This window comes from Giraffa tippelskirchi, chromosome 9 (assembly GCF_054371585.1).
Source record: "Giraffa tippelskirchi isolate mGirTip1 chromosome 9, T2T-mGirTip1v1.2.pri, whole genome shotgun sequence".
Classification (NCBI taxonomy): Eukaryota; Metazoa; Chordata; class Mammalia; order Artiodactyla; family Giraffidae; genus Giraffa; species Giraffa tippelskirchi.
The window spans coordinates 108,275,466-108,295,186 of NC_137283.1; the positions used below are offsets into that span (position 1 = coordinate 108,275,466).

The window sequence follows — 19,721 nt, forward strand, 5'->3', positions numbered from 1 at the left end:
TTATCAAATATATTCTTATACAACTTGCTAACATGAGCAGTTGTTAATTTTCTGATAAAATTAGCCTTCTTTAGTCTGCTCTCTGAGGAAATGTTAGTAATAAAGTTTAATACTGAGACTGCACTACAGTGATGACCTCTCTTCTATTTTTGAACACTGAAACAAATGAAAATGATCCAAGAAATAAAGAGAAACACATTCATGAGCAAAGCCACTTAACTTCTCACTTTAACCTCCAGCTAATTAAAAATACTAGATAATGTTCAGTGGGTCTTGCTGTAGTCAAAAGGAATTGTATACTGACTATTATATTTTTAAACTTCTATTTTGTAAAATCTCCAACGTATACAAAGTGAACAGAAAATGAGCCCCCATGTACCCAACCTCCAGCTTAAACAGCTGTTAATATTCTGCCATCTTTGTTTCATCTGTTTCTCCACTCCCCACATACATACTTAATTACAGGTATTATCATTCATTCTTTTACATTTTTTCACTGTACAGTTGTGGCAAATGAATACTCGCACATAATCTACACCCCATCACAATGCAGAACATTTTCATTTCCTCAGAAAGTTCCCTTGTGTCTCCTCTTACTCATCCCGCATTCGGAGACAAGCCACTGTTTGGATTTTTTAACTTGTGATTATTTTTGCCTGCTCTAGAATTTCACATAAATGAAATGATACTCCTTTGGATCTGCCTTCTATTATTCAGTATACTATTTGTAAGACTGATCCATTTTGCTGAGCAATTCCTTCTTGTTCATAGTATCCCATTGTGAGAACACTGGCTCTTACAGTGGAAGAACCATTGTTGGTATCTTACTATCTGGGTGATGGACAGTGAGTTGCCTCCATCTTCTGCTTGCTTGCTTCACTTCAGTTGTGTCCAATCCTTTGCCCCTATGGACAGTAGCCCCCCAGGCTCCTCCGGCCATGGGATTCTCCAGGCAAGAATACTGGAGTGGGTTGCCATTTCCTACTCCAGGTGATCTTCCCAACCCAGGGATCAAACCCACATCTCTTGCATCTTCTGCATTGGCAAGCAGGTTCTTTACCACTAGCACCACCTGGAAAGCCAGCTTTTGGCTATTGTAAAAAAAAAAAAAAAAAAGCTGCCATGAACAGTCTCGAACAACTGTTTTGTTTGTGTGTGTGTGTTTTCATTTCTCTTAGATAAATACCTAGGAATGAAATTGCTAAGTCCAAGTATAGCTCGATATTAATTGTATAATACTGTCAAGCCATTTTTCAAAATGGTTGTACCATTTTAAACTCCCACATATATCCAACTACATACAACAACATATGAGAATTCCAGTTACTCCATATTCTCATTAACATTTAGCTTTATAAATCTTTTAAATTTTAGCCATTCTGATGGATATACGATGGCATCCTATACCAAACTCTGCATATGATGCTTCAACCCAGCAAGACTGTGGATTTTTGCTGCCTCTAAGCTGTCCAGAGGTTGGGAAGTCATCAAAAGCAAAAAGCTGCTGCAAATAGCAAATCTTACCAGGGTAGATTCTTGTCTAGTTTCTCTCAGCTTTTGGTTATTCTTTGGTGTTTTCTAATAGTCGTTTTTATTAAAAATTTTCCCAAATATCATAGTTATTATTTGGGAATATTTGTCCAGTCAAAATATTCTGTTACTATTAGCTATTATTTTAAAATAAATTAAAAATATTGGGAATTATTTCTTGAGAAACTCAAAATTAACCCAGATGCTCATAACAAACCTAGCTATACATAGTACACAGAATGAATACACACACACACACACACACACACACACACACACACACACACACATATCTGTACACACACATGGGCTTCTCAGGTGGTGCTAGTTGTAAAAAACCCACCTGCCAACGCAGGAGTTGTAAGAGATACAGGTTCGATCCCTGGGTTGGGAAGATACCCCGGAGGAGGGCATAGCAACCCACTCCAGTATTATTGCCTGAAAAATCCCATAGACAGAGGAGCCTGGCGGGCTTCAGTCTATAGGGTTGCAAAGAGTGGAACACAACTGAAGTGACTTAGCATGCACACATACACATACACCCCACACACACACACAGACACGTATCTCCATCCACAAGGTGTTGTCCCTTGACGATTGCTGTTGACAGTTCTGCCCTCACTGACAACTTATGTAGGACAAAACAGTCCAGGGCAGGTGGGCCATGCCCATCTACCTCTTGAGGGTTAGCAATGAGTCCTCCACAGGTAGCCCCTTGGCACAACTAGCTAACCACCAGGCTTATAGCCTTGATTACGGGACAATACCAATCAGAGAGATTTACATGGAAGTGGGGCAGTAGAGTGTTAATGAGCAGACTCTGTATACTGTCCAGAAACAGAGCAACTTCAGGCAGGGTGGGAAGAAAAGTGCTTTTGAGGACTTAATTTCAAGCATGAAACCAGTTGTTTTTCAGGTTTACATTTGACAAAGGGATGAGGGAGGGAGGGTGACTAATAGGAAAAGAGGGAAGAAAAAGTGCTCCTATTATGTTCCTGTCCAAATTCCCTGAAGTAACTTCTATTGTTATTCCCCTTTATCAATTAAGACAATCGTAGTGAGGTAACTGCTTAAGTGACTCCAACATGGGTCACGTATCATTAGGGCAACAGTAGTCAGTTTTTAGAAGTTGGAGCTCAGTTGCTAACTCCTTTGCTTTTGATGGATGATGAAATGGTCACTAAAGGCATGCAAGATATATAAAGAAGGTGTCGTTGTTTCAAAAGCTCTAGCTCTGCTTTGCACACACAATCTGTTAATCAACCCTCTGAGCGACTTCACTTTCATTTTTCCCTTTCATGCACTGGAGAAGGCAATGGCAACCCACTCCAGTATTCTTGCCTGGAGAATCCCGTGGACAGGGGAGCCTGGTGGGCTGCTGTCTATGGGGTCGCACAGAGTCGGACACAACTGAAGCGACTTAGCAGCAGCAGCAGCAGCAGTCAGTTAATTAGAGTTTTAAGTGGGTTAAAAAGTCACTCTTAAAAAAATACAATCTATTCCTGGGTGGTGTATATATCTGTCATACACATCAATGTATTAATTATTTTACTTACGTGACTTTCCTCCTAGTGGCTATCTGAGAGAGAAGTGTGTCATCCTTCTTTTTTCCCTTTGGAAAAGAAAGAGAGGCAGTTGTGAAGCCAGGGCACTTGGCAGGGGACTCTAGGGAAAGCAGGGCCTTTGGCAGCAGAGAATATCATGGTTTCTGGAGGGCAGAAAGAGGAAAGATGTTAATTGTCAAGAAGATGCTAAAGACTCTTTTGCCTCTTTGAACTTTTCTAGGGTCTTTTTGGAGACAACCCTCATAAGTCTGATCACCACTGAAAACCTTGCATGCGATGCCAGCACAGAGAATGAGCTCGTCTCCCTCTGATTTATCTTTCTCATCCTCACTGGGTGGACTCTTGAAACGAATGGGCATTGTGCTTACAGACAGTTGATACACAGGCTAAACTGAGGGCTCCTTTCTATCCTATGGTTTCAAACCCACGTGGCACACCATGGTGGACGCCAGAATGACTAACCCCAGTGAAGAAAGCCATAGAGAGGTGGGGTGCAGTATCTGGTATGCAGACACTAAGGAAGCAGGCTTTGATTTTAAACACACTGTGAAACCAGTCAATTATGTTCTCTTCTTTGCCTGGGTCCCCAGGAAACTCAGTCCAAACTCAAAAGTTCAAGAATTTCTGACATGTATTTCTGCATACTAAATTTATCCTTATCTATCTTACTATTCCACTTTTATTTTCCTTTTGCCCTCTCTCTGTTTGTTCTTAGTTTGATATATTGTGCATTTGTATAAAGTTGACTCTATTCCTTTGGGGAGTAAGGTGGGGGAAATAAATAAATAAGGCCTCTTTAGATTGTCTTTTAATAGCCAGAGTGCGCATCATTACTTGGCAAGAAGGACTAGAGCTGTTCTGTGTCCTTTGTCAAATGAGTTATTGAGCAAGGCATGAGTCTTGCTTTTAAGTAGGAAAACAGTTTTTGCATGTGCTCATCTCAAAGCCAAGTCTTTTTCTTCTTTTTGATTCCTTCCTATTGAGACCCAATTGCTTACTAGCCTTTCTTAAAAAAAAAAGAAAGTCTTACTTAATATCTCTCTCCAAGCTTATAAAGGGTCAACTAGGTTTTCTCTAACTTAATGGAAGTTGAAATTAGGGAAAAAATTTAAAATTTGCAGAAGCATTGTCCTTCAGTTTGCCAAAACAATGAAAGCTTTGTTCTGAAAGTGATTCAGTTTAAAAGTGGGCTTACCTGGTAAGCTGTGGAATTCCTACTGTCTCTGGCTCAAACAATTAGCACAGATAACTCTCATGATTGGTTTTTAGGTACAACTATCTTCATAATGTCCTTAATAAAATATTTCTGGCCCACCACTAACCAACATATATCTATCATCTTAACTACCTTCAAGATACTATTCTCAGCACCCAGGGGATTGCCTCTGGTGAAGGAAATAGCAACCCACTCCAGTGTTCTTGCCTAGGAAATCCCATGGACAGAGGAGCCAAGTGGGCTACAGTCCATGGGGTCACAAAGGGTCCAACACAACTTGGTGACTAAACCAAGGGATTGCAGAGATAAATAACCCCAGTTCTTGCCCTCTGAGACTCTATGACATGAGGGCTGGGAGATAGTATGTGTGGGGAAATAGAAAGATAAGTAAATCCATATATTGCTAGACAAAGTGAGAGCAGTGCCATGATGAAGAACATGCATTGTGAATGCAGAAGAGGGTCTGGTTTGGCCAGCAAGGTGGGCGCTGGCTTCATGGAAGATGAAGGGGGTTCTTGCTCATGGAACGGTGAGCAAGAACCAGTGTGGCTCATTGAGGCCCACCATATGGATCCTGGAACTCAGGCTCAAGGCTTTTGTCCTCAATTTTGCAGTAAGGGGGATGGGATGTGGGCACTAAAGAATTTGCAACTGGAGAATCTGAGAGCAAGGACATTTTAATCTCATTTTTTATTTAGATACCACATATCTCCAGATTAGATTTTGTGGTGACTTAGGACAAAAACATAAAACTTTTTAAAAAAAGAAGTAGAATGAAAAGCATAAGTCCCAACTCAAACTCCAGCAAACTGAAAACAAGCCAGCCTGTTCTTGACCTACCATGGCCTTGTTTGGATTCGACAAATTACCTTCATAACTTGAATCATGGAGAGAAGTAACCAGAAGTCAGACAACACGTATGGGAGGGCAGTTCCCTGTAGCTCAACATCCTGACATTTTAACCTGTCTGCTCTCATTTCAGCTGCCTGGGTTCACCTCCAAGAAGAGTGCAGACACTGTAATAGTACTGTTACACAGCAAACTTCCTTTGATTTTACCAAAATTTTCCCCTAACTTGCAATTTTCCTGACACGACCCAATTCCCCATCAGGAATGGCCCTCTAATTAAATTGCTTCCTTCACTGCTCCAGCCCCTGAAGCTAGGGAAACAATATGTTTCTAATTTCTCTTTGGGGTTCTTATTCTCAAGTCAACCCTTCTGCTCTAGTCATATTATTGATGTGGCATTTTATGTCCCCAAAATACCTTGTGGCCTTTCTAGAAAATAATATCTCTATTAACAAAAAGGATGATTCCAATGGCATTTCCTTGGCAGACATTTTATTAGTAGAGGGAAAAATGAAATCGGGGGAGAAGGGGAGGTAAGGTATACAAAATAAGGCCAGGAAGGTTAGTAGCAAGAAATCATTAAATATGACCGAAAATGCTGTCACTTATATGAGAATGTATGTGTCTAGGAGTCTCGGGTCGAAGAAGGACATGGCAACCCACTCCAGTATTCTTGCCTGGAGAATCTCGTGAACAGAGGAGGCTGGTGGGCTGCTGTCCATAGGGTCACACAGAGTCGGACATGACTGAAGCGACTTAGCATGCATGCATGCATTGGAGAAGGAAATGGCAACCCACTCCAGTATTCTTGCCTGGAGAATCCCACGGACAGAAGAGCCTGATGGGCTGCCGTCCATGGGGTCGCACAGAGTCAGACACGACTGAAGTGACTTAGCAGCAGCAGCAGCAGCAACAGCAGCAGCAGGAGTCTAGGGGTTAAAGCAGGCAAGACATGGACAGGTGGGAGAAGACGGGAAAGAGGTGGGTCTGTCTTTAGGGAGGGAGTGAACATGAGAGGCTGGCAAAGAGGCCCAGGGTCCCCTCTCATTGACTCTCTCAGGGACAGGCCCCATCCTGCTGGACCTCCCGGGCTGGAGGAAGCAGAGGACTCTCAGGCTCTGGCTCACTATCCAGGGTTCCCTAAAGGCCAACCTATCACCACCAGGCCTGGGACAATTCCAGGAGCACCTACTGGCCCAGGGCTGTTGCCCTGAGAATGAATGGACACCTCCTCCCCTATCTACAGAGACCTGAAATCCTGTTAAAGAGAGAGACAGCCTTTCATTCCAGTTAATGACAGAAGTCTTGAAATGAAAGATTGGCAGGGTAACATTTTCTATGAAAAGACTGATTACCTTAATCTTCACTATAGCCAAAAGCAGGTACAGGGAACTGGACATTGACCAGAGGTGAGCTATGGAGAAGGAAAGAGAGAGAGAGAGAGAGAGAGAGAGAGAGAGAGAGAGAGAGAAGCTTGTTAAGTGGAGACTCTGTGATGGAAGATGGGCCTGGAAGACATCTTGACTTTGGGGAGTCACCCTGTTACCCTCAGTGGGCCCAAGAAGGCATATGCTGTGCCCGGGGTCGGCCTAGGGGAGAAGTGCCGGGTCACACAAACTTTCTCTTCTTGGTTCTGTAAATTCACCCACTTGTTGCAGGTATCAATGTTTCCAGTAGGTCCTTCGTCCTCCTCAGTCATCTGATGGCTGACTGCACAGTGACAGCACACATGACGGTGCTGGTCCAGGAACCACAGCCTCAGGGCCTCATCAGCTCATCTCTTCCCTTTGGTTTTGCCATAGAAGAAGCAAGTGCACTTGGCCTGCAGGTTGATTTCAAAATTCTTAATCATTTTCCTGAGAGAGGCACCATAACCAGTTCCCTATTTGCAGATGACATGAACCTTCTGGGTGCATTCAGCCCTGCCTCCGCAAGCTGCCCCCTAGCCCAGAGAGGAAACCACCCCTTTTATTGTAATGTCAACCGATCAATATATAGACTGACTTCATCTCCAGGAGATTTGATAACTGAGGTAACATAATCTCTGGGCTTCCTTGGTAGCTCAGCCAGTAAAGAATTCGCCTGCAATACAGGAGACCCAGGTTCAATCCCTGGGTTGGGAAAATCCCCTGGGGAAGGAGAATCCCATGGACAGAAGACCCTGGAAGTCCATGAGGTCACAAAGAGTCAGACATGGCTGAGCAACTAACATAAACTTTCTGTTCCTAGGAGTCAGCTTTTTTAGATATTCCCCTTTTTTTCCTGGCCCCACTGTGCCTCCTGACCAGGAACTGAACCCAGGCCACAACAGTGAAAGCACCGAGTCCTAACAATTAGACCACCAGGGAAGTTCCCAAAATTGCTATTTTTAAAAATGACTTATTGGTCAAATCAGAGAGTGGTATTTCAGTCATTGAAACACTGATAAACAGACTCAGAAAAAGCAGAAACTGGGCACAGGCCCAGATCCAGCACTGCAGGGGGAAGGGGCAGGGGCAGGGTGAGAATTCTTAGGGAGGAATCCTACCAGTCCTGCTTCATTAGCGAAGAACGCTTCTGTCCTCTACACACCAGCTATCCTCCCTCAGAAAAGAGCTGTTTGCTTTACAGAAAATCTCATCGACTGTCAGCACATCCTCTGAGGTGGGTATCCTCCTCCTGGTTAGGCAGCGGTCAAGGCCCTGGCCCCAAGCCACATCACCACTAAGTACAAAGCTGAGGCTGAGGTGGGCCTGTGAGACTATGGAATCACGGTGCACACTGTGGGGACCTCCCCCATATGTGCCAGGGCCTGAGGAGGCAGCATGCTGCCTTGGGGTGGGGTGGGGGGAGGTCTACCTCTGTACCCCACCTCCAAGATGCTAAAGGCACAGGCAGAGAGAGGGTCAAGCTTGCTTCTGGAACACCTTTTTGCCCCCCACTCCAAACCAGGAGAGCTGCCAGGGCCCCAATGTGGCCCCAATTTGCTGCTGTGGGGGGCAGCTTGGCCAGGGCCCTGGGGAGAGGGTGGCAGGGATTCAGGGGGGGTCTGTGATGATGGAGAGTGGCAAGGGGTGCGCAGATCCACAGGGAGGGGCCACGGGTCTACAAATAGGCTGAGAAAAAACACACCAGGAATTCATAGGCAACTGAGACCAGTAAAACACCAAACCAGCCCGACCACAGCTTAGTGGTCACAGAGGGTGTACAAACACATGGACCAGCACAAGACCAGGGGCCCATCTCACTCCCAACTGTCATGAGATCTTAAAAGGACTCTGCTGCCACCCATCCTTCTAAGAGAGGAGCTTCTAAGAGAGGAGCAGAGAACGGGGATAGGAGTGGGAGCTTGAAAGATTGAGCAACATGGAGACAGACGTCACCCTAAAGAGAGTGTAGTAATCATTGCATCCAAGTCTAAACTGATTAGATTCAACCTGGCTTCTCTTCACCACCATCCAGTGGGTAGGGGCCTCACCAGGACCACGACAGATATTAAGTTGCACTTGTGAGCTCTGTGAGCCCATCAGAAGTCCTGCTCCTCACTGCAGTCATGCCCTGGCACCACCTAGGCTACACTTGGCAACCTCATCTCATTTATTCTCCATAAAGTACATCATGTGCCTCTCCTAGAGGAGACCTGATGCCCACCTGGGATTCTCTGTGGGCTGTCAGGCCTTCCCTGGTTCCAGGGCCCTTCCGTCTTCAGGATCGGGGTGAATGCAGGACTCTCTCAGGGTCCTAATGCTCCGCTCTTAGCAAGTTATATTTTCAACATGTCTTGAGGCACCAGGGCCCAACATGTTCCTCTCTACTTGGGTTTCCAAAGTGTGAGGGTAAAGGGTGTAGAGCGCTCTGGGCTGCTAGGCAGGTAGTTGCAGGAGGCCCAAATCACCAAGAATTCCAGGCCTGGGTGGGTTCATCTATGCCAACTCCGCCACTTGAACAAACCAGGAAACTGAGGCTGACCTCATCATAAGGCCCAGACTGAGCCCCAGTGTGGGGCTCTCTGTCCTTGGCAGTCCTCCTCTGGGGTCCAGACGGCATGGGAGGAGGCCTCCCAAGGAGGACTGGTGGAGCTGACCTGCTCACCTTCCGTTTTCCTTCAGGCCAGCCTTGACCATGAGATGCACTTATAGTTCTGGTTTATTCTTCTTGTCTTCCTAAAGAAAATTTTAAATGAACTTCACAGTGTTCATTAACCTTTCCCACTGTTTAGCATCACCCTGGTCCCTGTGCTCTGTATTCCCCCAGCAACAAATCACACTGTTTGCCTATTGATTGGCTATAAATCAAACCTTTTACAGCCAATTAAATCATACCAGCGAGACTAGGTCGTCTTTGCAAAGTCAGCATCTTGGACGAGCAGGGTTGTTTCTTCTCTACCAGCTTCAGAGATGGGTAGAGTTCTCCATGTGGGGAATGGGGGATGTTGACTTTGGAGCTGACCAGTGTTTGAGGGTCCAAGCTAAATTTAGTTGGACCCTCCCGGTTGGTTGTTATTCCAGCAACTAAATGTGGGCTTGCCCAGCTGTATTTTAAGCTGAGATCAAAATTTCCCTCTGTTTGGTTTTGTTGTATTCTACAGGACTTTGGTTTAGTTACCAAAAATATAAAGGGTTTTCTTGTGGGCTTTGAAGTAAGTTCAACCAGAGAGAGTGAGAACAAACTGTATGGTACTGACATGGGGTCATGTGATCTGAAGGGACTTGTCTAGCTAGTGTAGAACATTTTTTGACCCCCCTCCCAAGTTAATTGTCTGAGACCAGGCAAGAGGGAAGAGCATGATTGCTAATTTGCACATGCAGAAAGCTTACTATTTTTGTATGTCAACTATACCTCAACAAAACTGAAATTAAAAAAAGAAAGAAAACTTATTATCAAGAAGCTCTTCCAAAATTTTCAAAACCCTGTGCTTAAGTACTAAACCATATACACAATATGCTACCATCTGTGTAGGAAAATAGAAAATATACATTTGCATATGCAAATACAATTTCTGGAAGCATTCACAAGGAACTGGCAATGCTAGCTGTGTCTGGAGAGAAAACCTGGAGGACTGTAGACCAGAAGGGTCATGTTAGAATTTTTTCCTGGGTGCACAGGTTACTTACAGTTTTTATGTTTAAAAATGTATTATTTGGCCAATGCATTCTGTATACATACATGTGACATCACTGCTTCATGATTCCATTATTGCCAGAGCAGTTTGTAACATAGCACCTTCCAATTTGGAAACTCTGGGAAAGAGCAAGCAAAAAGCCACATCTGTTTGAGCAAGTATGTATGTGTGAGTTCACATGGTGCACACACACAGTGACATACATCATATTTTTTATCACATAATCCCACAGTGTAGGCTTTAAAAACTGAGTACTGAATGAAAAGGCTGGAAACAAATACCCCCACATTGTTAATAGTACTTAATTCTGCATAATGGAAATACGGATCACTGCTATTTTCTTGTCTATATTTTTGGGCACCTAAAAAATATCAACCCAAAGCTTCTACTTAAACGCAGATCCTGACCCTATGTTAAAAAGCAGTGTCTTAAGTACAGGAAGATGGTAAAGGAATTCCCATGACCACACTCTCCAAGCGCTAACTTTCAGTCTCCTATAAGAAGCATTGGAATTTCTTCTCATTTCGCTTATTTGACATCATTCAGTGACTTAGCAGCAGCAGCAGCAGCAGCAGGGAAGACTCATATTTGTCCATGTCTTATCCTTAGATATGCTCATTTCAGTTCAACAAATGCTTATCAAATGAGTGTGAGGGGCTGGGTGCTGTGGGATACGAACCACTGCCATTTCTCCCATCTTAAAAAAGAGAAAAGAAAGAAAATACTTTTCTGGACTCATCTTTCTCTCCAGCTCCATTCCTCCTACTCTCCTTTGCAGCAAAATTCTCTCCATCAGTTGTTTAAACTCTGATTCCTTCTGATTCCTCTCTTCGAACTCTCTTTTGAACCTCCTTCAGTCACCGACACCCCCACCACCACCACCACATTCTTGTCTGGTCACCTGTGACTTGACCCAGCTAAATCCAATGGATGGCTCTCAGTTCTCAATGCCCTTAGCCCTGTTGTAGCAGCTCCTATCCCTGGAAACACTCTGGGACACAGCTCACTCCTGCTTCACCTCCTCCTTTGCCAACCACTCTTTCATGCTCCTTTGCTGGTTGGTCTTCTCCCCTGCTGTAAAGTCTGAGGAGCTCCAGGGCCCAGGCTCCAGTCCCCTTTTCTCCCTTCACTTTCTCCTATGTGATCTCATCCATTCTCACAATCAAAATGCAACTGATCTGCTGAGAACTCACCCATGTATGTATTCATCCTGGGTCACTTCCCTGAACTCCAGTATCACATAGCCAACCATCTACTGGATATCTAAGCACTTGGGTATATAAAGGCATCTCAAGATTATCATATCTAAAACTGAGCTCCTAAATTCCTACTCAAAACCACTCTCCCAAAGTCTTCCTCTCTCAGCAGCCCCATCCTGTTGTTCATGCCCCAAACCATGGAGCTATCCTTGCTTCTCTCTTTCTCTCATATTTAGTTAGTTAAGTCACTCAGTTGTGTCTGACTCTTTGCAACCCCATGAACTGCAGCATGCAAGGCTTCCCTGTCCTTCACCATCTCCCAGAGCTTGCTCAAACTCATGTCCATCGAGTCACTGATGCCACCCAACCATCTCATCCTCTGTTGTGTTCTCTCACGTGGCACATCAAATCCATGAGTATATTATGTTGACTGCATTTGCAAAATACATCCAGGATCCAACCTCTTCTCATCTCCTCCACTGCCACCACTCTAGCCCAAAAGCCCAACACCTATTACTGCCATAACATCCTGGAAGTTCTTCCAGCTTCTCCTTTCTCCTTTATCCATCTGTTATCAATACAGGAGCGAGACCAGTTAGTTTAAAACACAAGTCAGATTATGTTATTTCCTCCTCTAATCAAACTTCAGGAGCTTGCCATGTCACTTAGAATAAAGGTCAGAGTTCCTCCAATAGTCTGCTGATGAGGCCTCATGTGATCTGCCCACCACCTCCTTTCTACCTCTCGTCATCTCCCTGAACTCTGCCACTGGCCCCCCTTACTCATCCTGCCTCATTATCCTCCTTGCTACTCCTCTACACCCAAGCGCGTTCCCACCTTGAGGCCTCTGCCCTCTCTGTTCTCTCTATCTGGATCACGCTTCCAGGAGTCAGAGTTACCAGGTACCTCCTTAAGGTCTTATGCCCAAATATTATGTCCTCAGTAAGGCCTACCTTGACTTACCCTGTCAAAAATGGCAACACCCAGTGTGCCCTTTCCCCTTCCACGTTTTTTCTCTTTAATACTATAGGATACTCTCTCTATTTTATTTATGTTTTTCACTATTAGTACTGTCTACCTCTCACCATAAAACCTAAACTACTCGAGGGCAGAGACATTTGAACATTTCTTACTCACTCCGTACCATTTGTTAGTGCCTGGTATGTGGTAGGTGCTCAATAAATAATTGTGGAATGAGTGCTGTTGGCAAAAATATTTGTACTTGGTCTTGCAGGGACAAGTGGGGATCAGGATGAACCCAAAAGCCCATGTCCCCATTCTACACCTACATATTCGACTAAACACCTCTATTTAGAGGAGTTTTTTATCCCCATCTTCGATCTCCAAATTCATATTCCCAGTGTCCAATTAATGCATCTATGAGAAATTCAGAATGCACATATTCTGAGCTTATACTTCCTTTGTGTTTCTCATCTCAGAAATAGTAGGTTATTACCTACCATCCGTCCAGCTATTCAGAAGCAACAGTGATAAATTACACTTGTGTAAATGTGTGTTGAGCACCTATCTTGGGGCATCCAGTAGGCCATACCCTAGTCACACAGGGCAGTGCACATAGCCCTTTCCTTCAAGGAGCCAGGTTTGGTGTAGTTATCACTGTGATGAAAAAATGTACAGAGTGCTATGGTTCATTTTTCCAAAGTAGAAATATCTAGTTTTAATGATTACTAAAATAATGTATGCTCATTATAAACAACTTGATTAAATAAATAAGTTAAATAAAAAATAAAAGTCATCTTGAATCTCACATTTGAGAGAGAACTGTTGTTTAACAGTTTGGTGTATATTCCTCCAGACATTTTTCTATATGTATTTAAAGATAACTAACAGTAACTTCATATCATAAACTGAACATCACGCAATGGGATTTAAAGTTAACTCTTTTTAAACGCATAATCATCCCTCTGAGGTAGGTACTATTATTATTCCCATCTCATAGATAAGGAAACTGAGATTTAAAGAAGTTAAATAAGATCCCATTGGTTGTCAGATGTCTATAGTCAACCCAGACTGGGTGATGGCTATAGTAACAGCATCTTTGATAGCTCAGTGTCTGACACTAACAAAGGTTTGTTTCTTGCTTATGCTAATGAGCCATGTCAGCCACAGTTGGCTCGGCTCCCTGCTGTCTTCATTCCAGGACCCAGGCTGAAGCCAAAGGAGCACCTCTACGTGGTACTTAGCTGATCGCTGGAATACAAAGAAAAGAGAACACAGAAGAAGCCAATGACGGCTCTTAAAGCATCTACTCAGAAGATGCACACCTCAATTTTGCTCTGATTTCATTGGCCAAAGCAGGTCCCAGGATCAGCCTGTTATCAATGAGCAGAAAAGAATAACCTTCCCCCAGGAAGGCACAGAAAGTATTTTTAACAATAACACAATCCACTGAAAGTACTGAGCTTAGATTTTAATCCAGTCTGCTCTTAGAGCTTAAATGTTTAACTACTATGCACATATATACATATATATTATGTATATATATTTTTTAAACCCTAATTCTAAGCACATTGCTGAGTGACCTCTTTTTATGTAGTCTATATTGGACAGTTTGTGCTATTTCTTCATATAGACTCAGTTTTCTTTTTTGAAGGCTGCAGAGTTTCACATGCAGTATCCCCCATTCTGCACACTGAAATCCTCCTCATTCCTCAGGTCCACTCAGAGGCCTCACCTTTGGAATGAATCATTGCTTCTTCAGCTTTCTTGTTGCATTTTATTTACACTTTTACTTTTGCCACTTATGTGTCTTGTCTTACAGTTACTTGTATACACATCTGTTTCCTTCACCAGATTTTGAGTACCTCGAAGCAGGAATTGTGTCTATCTAGAGATGAAGATTTTTATCTCTCTGTGCCTGGGCGTGCTTGGAGGAGATGAGATAATGTCTGTGTATTTTGCAATATCATGGAATTATACTCTCTTTCATCTCCATCATTTCATTACCTATACTGATTCTCCTCTATCATTTAAATTTACTGACCTCTTCAGAATTCATGCAGAATTTGTTGGCTAAAGGAGTCTTCATATAGTTTCCCTTCTCATACTTGTTAAAATTATAGCAGCAGTAACAACATTAGGGAAACAAAATGGCAAAGAGATATTAATACAGCCCTGCTTACGCCTTAAAGGAAGAGTTTTGCAAGAGAAACACAAACCAAATATAATTGCTCAAAATTCATATCATCATCAAGGTTTCCCCTCCTCTCTCTACAGTTACTAATGAAGAACAGGACAGCGGTGGGAACAATGCTGGGGTGGAAGCCTGGAATAACGCACAAGTGCTAAGAGCACTTGCTCATTATCTTAGAGTACTTGCCACAAGTACTCAAACATGCAGAACACTGTCCGGGTTGAAAAGCTCCCTTTCTTGTGCCCAGAATGTTTATTTTTCAAGAGTGGCAAGTTAAAACGGATCCCTAATCTGCATTGCAACTCTGGAGCACCAGACTTGGAAGGAAAGCCCTTCCCTGACACAAATGGCATGGCCATCTGGAAGAAAAGCCACCCTCTTAAGCAGATCAGCTGCAGGTCCCTTAGCACTGGGCAGATTTGCCCGGAAACAGGCATCTTGCCATTATTAACTTACCCCCTTATTAGCAGTAATCAGCGTGTCCTCTCCATCTAATTCTTACTGAGCACCTGTGTAAGTGGCGTGGCATAGCCTCTCCCTGAGAGACCCTAAGGGAAAATGCTGCAAGCCTCTTGTCCTCAGGAGGTGCTTTGGAAAAGCAGGAGTGAGCGGGGCTTAGAACAACCAAAACGGACACAATTTTTAGCTGCATGATGTGTGCACAGGTAGATTGTCAAGTCCTGGCTGACAAGAGGTGCTCTCACTAGCCTCACCCTCCTTCCTTATGGCCTGTCCCTCTGCTGGAGTCCCCCAGGGGCTTGGCCAGATTTCCGCTCTCACCCTGAAGCCTGATGAGGCTCCTGCTGCAGGGGGGGGTTGAGGGGGGTTGGAACTGGAGTGTGAAACCAGCTCCCTGCCAGGCCCCAGGGGCCGTTATCACCACTCACCACGCTGCTTCCGTCATGTATCCTGTGCCAGCACTGTGTCAGGCCCATCTTACATTTTTCAAAATGCCTTTAGCATCATTTCCTGAGCCTGAACATTTTGCTCGTGCTGCAAAACGGCGTCTAAGCTGAGAACCATTTTTGCAAGTTTCACGCGGGGTTATTGGGACCACAGACTTCCAGAGGCGGGAACAAACGCTTTTCTCTTATCAGCGGGTACGAGTTGGCCCAGCTTTCCGGTAAAACCCCAGCAATGTGCAAACCAGAGCCTGCTTGTGCATTTTTATTTAAGTAGAAAGCTGCTCTTCCAGTTGGAAAAAATCATGTAAGAATTAAGTTCTCCCCATCTCATTTAGTGTCAAATTATTTTCTGCAGCCATTCTTCCTTTCTTGAGGCTGAGAGGAAGCAGCTTGGAGGCGTGAGGAGTTTGGCTCAGGGCACAGGTGGTGGGTGTGTTCCTCTCTGCTTAGCCTCAGCCTAGCTCTCTGTAAATAATGCAGCCTGACAAGATTCTTCCTCTCCTTTAGCCTTGCTCCTAACCCTTTCAGCCCCACTTGCTGACATCATCCTGGATGGATTTAAATAGCTAACTGTGCCACGTTCTCCTGGATACAGACCACCGGATTGGCCACCTCCCTAGCTAGCCTCTACCTACTGAAAGACAGAAGGTAGAGTTCTGGGGCCAATGGCTGCCGGAGCTCAGCTGCTGCTGGAGTCCAATGGGTTTTCTGTCACTAAGAGGGGGAGGAAAGTGGAAGCACCAGAGGTCTGTCCTGTGCATGGCAATACTTGCATGCCCAGGCAATGAACTGTGTTCTGCTAACCTTACTGTGTCCTGGGCATAAAGGGAAAAGAATGTGTACATCTTTGGTTCCCTCCTGTTGAACTGCAAGCAGAATATAAAACCAGACTCGGTGGCTAACTGATGGAATAATTTCAGTTCAAAGAAAACAGAAAGAAAAGATGGATAGGAAATCTCAGAAAACTGAAGTCTTTCCCCAAAGGGTTTTTGAGCATAAGTTAGCTACATCCTTGGAGCAGAGAGACATTGCATCAATATCAAGCTGAGTTTAACATCTTTGTGCTTAACAACAAATACTTTAAATTATTTTAGTGTTTTCTTAAGTAATGAGTTAGTAGTTAAGCAGTCTGCTGGGCTGTAGTTATCTCCAATAATTCTTGCAAAGAAAAATACTATAAGAGAAAACTGATTGAGGAAGGTAAAAGTAAGTCTAATGTAAACCACTGGAATTGTATCATTCTAGAATTTTAATTACATAAATTTAAAAGCACTGGAGAGCCATCTACACAAACACTAGGCTGAAAGTTATGAGGTTGTGTTTAATACTGCAAAATCATTGTTTGAGGAAAACTAAAAGATCTTAATCCTAAATGTGCAACATGCAAGAAAGTGAACACAGTGGGAGCAGGGGATGGGGCACAGAGAGAACCCTGACTTCCTATTCAGAAAAGCATTATTAAAATCCCTGAAGAATGTATGAGGTCTATGATACACTGTAATGGAAATTATTCCTACACATATGCTTTTACACAGAAATTAAACCAAATCAATTCAAAAAATAAGAATAAAATTGAAAGCTCATTCCACTGTATACAGAATAAAATTAATCCCTGTGAAGTCATTTACTCATACAGCTGGATACTTGGGGTGGACTCTGTGTGGGGGAAACAGTCACTTCTTAGCTAATTCAGGTCTCTCACCAGCCCCCACACTTTGTCAGACTAGGCCTCAGTCTTCTTGCTGTTTAGAGTCAAGCACACCAAGGAATCATATTAAGCAACACACTGGTGATGGGTTAGAAACACAATCCACTTTGGACATTGGTGAGGCCACTAGATGCAACACATGCACAATCCTAGCAACACTTGATACAGGCTTCCAGATCATAAAACAAAATGAGATAACCTCCTCATTCCAAATCATTAATACATAACCTATGAGTTAGTGACCACACACTTCAGTGCTTCCTAAATGAAATGTGATTTTCCTGGCTGAGATGTAATAATGCTGGGCAGAGTTAGTTACATTCAGTTCAGTTCAGTTCAGTTGCTCAGTCATCTCTGATTCTTTGCGACCCCATGGACTGCAGCACGCCAGGCTTCCCTGTCCATCTCCAACTCTCGGAGTTTACCCAAACTCATGTCCATTGAGTCGGTGATGCCATCCAACCATCTCATCCTCTGTCGTCCCCTTCTCCTCTGCCCTCAATCCTTCCCAGCATCAGGGTCTTTTCCAATGAGTCAGCTCGTCCCATCAGGTGGCCAAAGTATTGGAGTTTCAGCTTCAACATCAGTCCTTCCAATGAACACCCAGGACTGATCTCCTTTAGGATGGACTGGTTGGATCTCCATGCAGTCCAAGGGATTCTCAAGAGTCTTCTCCAACACCACAGTTCAAAAGCATCAATTCTTTGGCACTCAGCTTTCTTTACAGTCCAACTCTCACATCCATACATGACCACTGGAAAAATCATAGCCTTGACTAGACAGACCTTTGTTCGCAAAGTAACGTCTCTGCTTTTTAATATGCTGTCTAGGTTGGCCATAACTTTCCTTCCAAGGAGTAAGCATCTTTTCATGGCTGCAGTCATCATCTGCAGTGATTTTGCAGCCCCCCAAAATAAAGTCAGTCACTGTTTCCACTGTTTCCCCATCTATTTGCCATGAAGTGATGGGACCAGATGCCATGATCTTAGTTTTCTGAATGTTGAGCTTTAAGCCAACTTTTTCACTCTCCTCTTTCACTTTCATCAAGAGGCTCTTTAGTTGTTCTTCACTTTCTGCCATAAGGGTGGGGTCATCTGCACATCTGAGGTTATTGATATTTCTCCCAGCAATCTTGATTCCAGCTTCTACTTCATCCAGCCCAGCATTTCTCATGATGCACTCTGCATATAAGTTAAATAAGCAGGGTGACAATATACACCCTTGATGTACTCCTTTCCCTATTTGGAACCAGTCTGTTGTTCCATGTCCAGTTCTAACTGTTGCTTCCTGACCTGCATACAGATTTCTCAAGAGGCAGGTGAGCTGGTCTGGTATTTCCATCTCTTGAAGAATTTTCCACAGTTTATTGTTATCCATGCAGTCAAAGATTTTGGCATAGTCAATAAAGCAGAATCAGATATTTTTCTGAACTCTCTTTTTTGATGATCCAACAGATGTTGGCAATTTGATCTCTGGTTCCTCTGCCTTTTCTAAAATCAGCTTGAACATCTGGAAGTTCATGGTTCACATGTTACTGAAGGCTAGCTTGGAGAATTTTGAGTATTACTTTGCTAGCGTGTGAGATGAATGCAATTGTGCGGTAGTTTGAACACTCTTTGGCATTGCCTTTCTTTGGGATTGGAATGAAAATTGACCCTTTCCAGTCCCATGCCCACTGCTGAGTTTTCCAAATTTGCTGGCATATTGAGTGCAACACTTTCACAGCATCAACTTTTAGGATTTGAAATAGCTCAACTGGAATTCCATCATCTCCACTAGCTTTGTTTGTAGTGATGCTTCCTAAGGCCCACTTGACTTCACATTCCAGGATGTCTGGCTCTAGGTGAGTGATCACACCATTGTGATATCTGGGTCATGAAGATCTATTTTGTACAGTTCTTCTGTGTATTCATGCCACCTCTTCTTAATATCTTCTGCTTCTGTTAGGTCCATACCATTTCTGTCCTTTATTGAGCCCATCTTTGCATGAAATGTTCCCTGGTATCTTTAATTTTCTTGAAGAGATCTCTAGTCTTTCCCATTCTATTATTTTCCTCTATTTCTTTGCACTGATCACTGAGGAAGGCTCTGATCTCTACTTGCTATTCTTTGGAACTCTGCATTCGTCTTTCAGTGTCCTATCTTTGCCTTTTCATACTGTTCATGGTGTTCCCAAGGCAAGAATACTGAAGTGGTTTGCCATTCCCTTCTCCAGTGGACCACATTTTGTCAGAACTCTCCACCATGACCCTTCCGTCTTGAGTGGCCCTACACGGCATGGCTTAGTTTCATTGAGTTAGACAAGGCTGTGGTCCATGTAATCAGATTGGCTGAAAAGTTACATTATTCTTTACATTTTTTTGTAGATTTAGATTATCTCACAGCTTTTGAAGTGTACATACCATTTGATCCAATAAGTTTACTTACAGGGATTTATTCTACAGACATGCTGATATAGAACCATTGTTTAAAGTAACAGAAGACTGCAAACAGC

At 43.5% G+C, this 19,721-nt stretch overlaps 1 protein-coding gene across 14 annotated transcripts in view; it reads right to left on the reverse strand.

Annotated features, from left to right (window-relative positions):
• ARMC2 (armadillo repeat containing 2) overlaps nucleotides 1–19,721 on the reverse strand; it is a 246,475-nt gene that overhangs the window by 148,542 nt on the left and 78,212 nt on the right. For 5 of the 14 annotated variants that reach the window (XR_014064461.1, XM_081526728.1, XM_081526732.1 and 2 more), the window contains one exon: nucleotides 3,087–3,142. Coding sequence is in view for 1 of the 14 variants with exons in the window: in XM_081526723.1 (XP_081382849.1) it covers nucleotides 3,087–3,142; nucleotides 6,516–6,560 (101 nt within the window). In the remaining 13 variants the exon portion in view is untranslated. Of the gene's footprint in view, nucleotides 1–3,086; nucleotides 3,239–6,515; nucleotides 6,575–6,809; nucleotides 6,983–8,790; nucleotides 9,303–10,305; nucleotides 10,380–19,721 lie in introns of all 14 variants that reach the window. The other 9 variants (XM_081526738.1, XM_081526724.1, XM_081526730.1 and 6 more) reach the window with 6 other exon arrangements.